At 59.0% G+C, this 3,294-nt stretch overlaps 1 protein-coding gene across 2 annotated transcripts in view; it reads right to left on the minus strand.

Moving 5' to 3' along the window:
* The window catches only part of FKBP10 (FK506 binding protein 10, 65 kDa), a 10,276-nt gene that overhangs the window by 1,700 nt on the left and 5,282 nt on the right, over positions 1-3,294 (minus strand). For both annotated transcript variants that reach the window (XM_010842538.1, XM_010842537.1), the window contains exons 3-8: positions 2,903-3,092; positions 2,643-2,788; positions 1,716-1,905; positions 1,451-1,596; positions 686-878; positions 201-343 (exon numbers count right to left, since the gene is read on the minus strand). In XM_010842538.1, coding sequence (XP_010840840.1) covers positions 201-343; positions 686-878; positions 1,451-1,596; positions 1,716-1,905; positions 2,643-2,788; positions 2,903-3,092 — 1,008 coding nt within the window. The remainder of the gene's footprint in view (positions 1-200; positions 344-685; positions 879-1,450; positions 1,597-1,715; positions 1,906-2,642; positions 2,789-2,902; positions 3,093-3,294) is intronic.

Here is a 3,294-nt window from a genome sequence, read left to right on the forward strand (position 1 = left end):
TTCACAGCCTGCCCAGTGCACACCTGGCCCTCAGGCCTCAGCTGCCCACTGGGGTTGCTGGAGAGTAGGGCAGGGCACGTTTACAGAACCACCCTACAGAACGACCCAGAAGGCTCCCCTCACCCCTCCCACCAGCCAGCAAGGCCCCAGGCGGGCCGGGGCAGAGGGGAGGAGAGATCAGGCCAGTCTTGACCCCTCACCTCCGCTCTCTCCGTGTGCCAGGTGCGGGGGGACCACGAGCTGCCGCCTCTCTCCCACGCACATGCCCTGCAGGCCCGTGTCCAGGCCTTCGATCACTTTGTGGGCCCCCAGAGTCGCCTCCTGAGGGGCCCCGTAGTCATGGCTAGTGGGGAGAGCAGATTCCCGGGTCAGCAGTCGCCCTGGTCCCCGGCTCCTGAGTCATTCCTGGGGCTGCCCCACAGGGCAGGGTGCCGGGGCCCAGTGAGCAGAGGTAAGCACGGTCCCCTTCTCAGCCGGACCCTGTCCTGCAGTGTGGCACCTGCTCCAGCTGCCCTCCACAGAGTGGGACCAGCCGCTCCCCCTACTACCTACTTCACCCTCCCTTTGCCTCTGGAGGTAAGAATTTCAGCTTCAGTGGGAACTTAGGGGGTGCTCCTAGGAGGACCCCCCCATGCCTGGCCCATGCCCACCCACCTGCCCAGCCCTGGCCCTGCCCTGGACCCACGAGGAGAAGAGCCTGGTGCCATCCAGCAGAGAGCAGTTGTAGTGGTAGTGAACAAAGTCCCCGAGCTTGGCCGTCTCGTTGCAGGTCTCCAGGGGCCGAGACAGTGTCTTGATTTCCACTGGATCCGCAGGATTGTGGAAGTCGATCACGTGGACGTCAAAGATCAGCACAGCAGAGCCAGGGATCTTGTCTCCTGGGGCCAGAATGGAGGCGTGGATCAGTTGGGGTCACGGAGGGGCTGCTCCAGGTTTCCACGGAGGCCCCTAGACTTCCCCGTCCTGGGATTCTAAGCAAGGATGGGATGGGATATTTGTCCACATGGTCAACTCTCATCATATACACTGTAGGGGTGAGGACGCAGGGCAGGAGAGGGGAGGGACATGCCAATTAGAAAGCCCTTTACAGGTATATCTTGCAACCTCCCAGTGACTGACTTTGCTGATCAATGTGATTAGTTCCATTTTACAGGTGAGCACACTAAGGTTTCCAGCAAAGCTGGGACTCAGATCCAGGTCTGTTTGCTGCCTGGGGCTGTACCACCCTCCCTCCCCAAGCTCACAAGTGGGCTGCCCTTTTCCAGTGTGGAAGGGGAGAAGCAGGGGACTGCCCCTGGAGGAAAGGATAAAGTCCTTGCAGCAAGAGTTGGGTGGGGAACCAGTTTTTGTGATGACAGGGGCAGAGCAGTGGCTGGAAATCCCCCCACCCCATTAGGGCTAGGTCAGGAGGAGCTGAGGTGTTGGCTTGGGGAACTGGGAGCAAGCCTACCAGTCCCGTTCTCCCCGTAGGCAAGGTGGGGGGGGATGGTGATCCTCCGGCGCTCCCCCATGCACGAGCCTTGAAGGCCTTGGTCCATCCCAGGGATGATGTAGCCCTGCCCCACATAGGTATTGTAGGTGTGGTTCCGGGAGTAGCTGCAATACAAGGCGGGGTGGGGGGCCAGCAAGGGGGTCACAGGGGCCCTGCCCTGCCAGGCAGCTCTGACCACCTCAGCCCCCACCATCCTCCTCAGGACCTCCTGCCCTCCCCGGACCTGGAGTCAAAGAGAGTGCCATCCATTAGGGACCCGTTGTAGTGGTAACGCATGAAGTCCCCAGCCACGGCTCTCCGGACGCAGCCAGGCGGCAGCTCAAGTGTCTCCAGCTGGACGGTGTCCTTTGGGTTGTGGACGTCAATCAGTAGGACGTGGAAGACCAGCGAGGCCTGTGAGGGGATCACAGTCCCTGGGGAAGGGATAGGCTTGAACCATACACGTGGAAAACAGAACGGGGCTTCTCGACTCAGGAAGGCCTATGTGAGCACCACCCAAAAAAGGTGCCAACCCCGCTTTCCAGAGCCCTTTCTGCTGCTTCCAATGCTGCTTCCCTTGTGAGGCCGGAGCCCTGCTTCTTCCCCTGTGAGGCTGGAGCTGGGTTTTCCCCAAGACCACCACCAGCCCATATGAGCCTTTGAGTAAAGCAGAATAAAGCAGAATATGGGGACTTCCCTGGTGGTCCAGTGGTTAAGAATCCGGCCACCAATGCAGGGGACATAGGTTTGCTCCTTGGTCCGGGAAGATTGCATGTGCTGTGAGGCAACTAAGTCCATGCTCCACAACTACTGAGCCCACCTGAGGCAACTAGAGAAAGACTGTGAACAGCAAGAAAGACCCAGCACAGCCATAAATAAATAAATAAAAATTTAAAAGAATAAAGTACTTCTCTTTTTGGGGGGGGTTATGCTCCATGGCTTGCGAGATCTTAGTTCCTCCATCAGGGATTGAACTCGGGCCCCAGTAGTGAAAGAGCCACTGGACCACCAGGGAATTCTGATGCACCCCTTCTTAATGAGGCGATCACCCAGGGCTAGATTTCATCCCATTTTGCCTCTTTGGCTGGGTGTCCTTGTGCAGTATTCAACCTGGACAACTGTACATGGCAGCCCACTTTTGGAGAATCCCAGAGTCCCTGCCTGTCCTCACCATAGCCTTTCTCGCCATAGGCCAGGAATGGAGGGATGACGATCTTCCTTCTCTCTCCAGGACACATGCCCAGCAGACCCTGGTCCATGCCCTTGATCAGCCAGCCAGAGCCCACGTAGGTGTCATAAGTCCCACCCTTACTGTAGCTGCGGAGAAGGAGGTAGAGGTGAGGCTGCTGTTGGTGGGAGAGGCAGGATGGCCCCCAACTCCCCACTGCATGTCACAGTCCCCTGGATCCCAGGGATTCTTCCAGCCCTCACCTGGTGTCGAAGGCAGTGCCATCCAGCAGCGTGCCGTTGTAGTGGTAGCGCACAAAGTCACTGTCCTGGACCATCCGAGGGCAGTGGGGTGGGCGCAGCAAGGTGCTCACCTGCACGGTGTCCTCCTTGTTCCATACATCCAGCAGGACCACGTCAAAGTAGAGGGTGGCATCGGGGGGGATGAGCCCCGCTGTGAGGGCGAAGCAGCCCCAGAGTAGGGGGTGGAATGGAGGTCTCAGCATCCAGCTTGGCCTTGCCCTCCCCAACCCGAGGTCCCCTTCTCCTGAGTCAAGCAAGGATCTTACCCGGGCCTGTCGCTGTCCTTCCTCCCACCCCAGGGGCAGGAGACCCAAATGTGAGTCCCAGGCTTGTTGCTATTCAGTCTGCGCATG

The sequence above is a fragment of the Bison bison genome, unplaced genomic scaffold (genome assembly GCF_000754665.1).
Source record: "Bison bison bison isolate TAMUID 2011002044 unplaced genomic scaffold, Bison_UMD1.0 scf7180017864180, whole genome shotgun sequence".
NCBI lineage: Eukaryota > Metazoa > Chordata > Mammalia > Artiodactyla > Bovidae > Bison > Bison bison.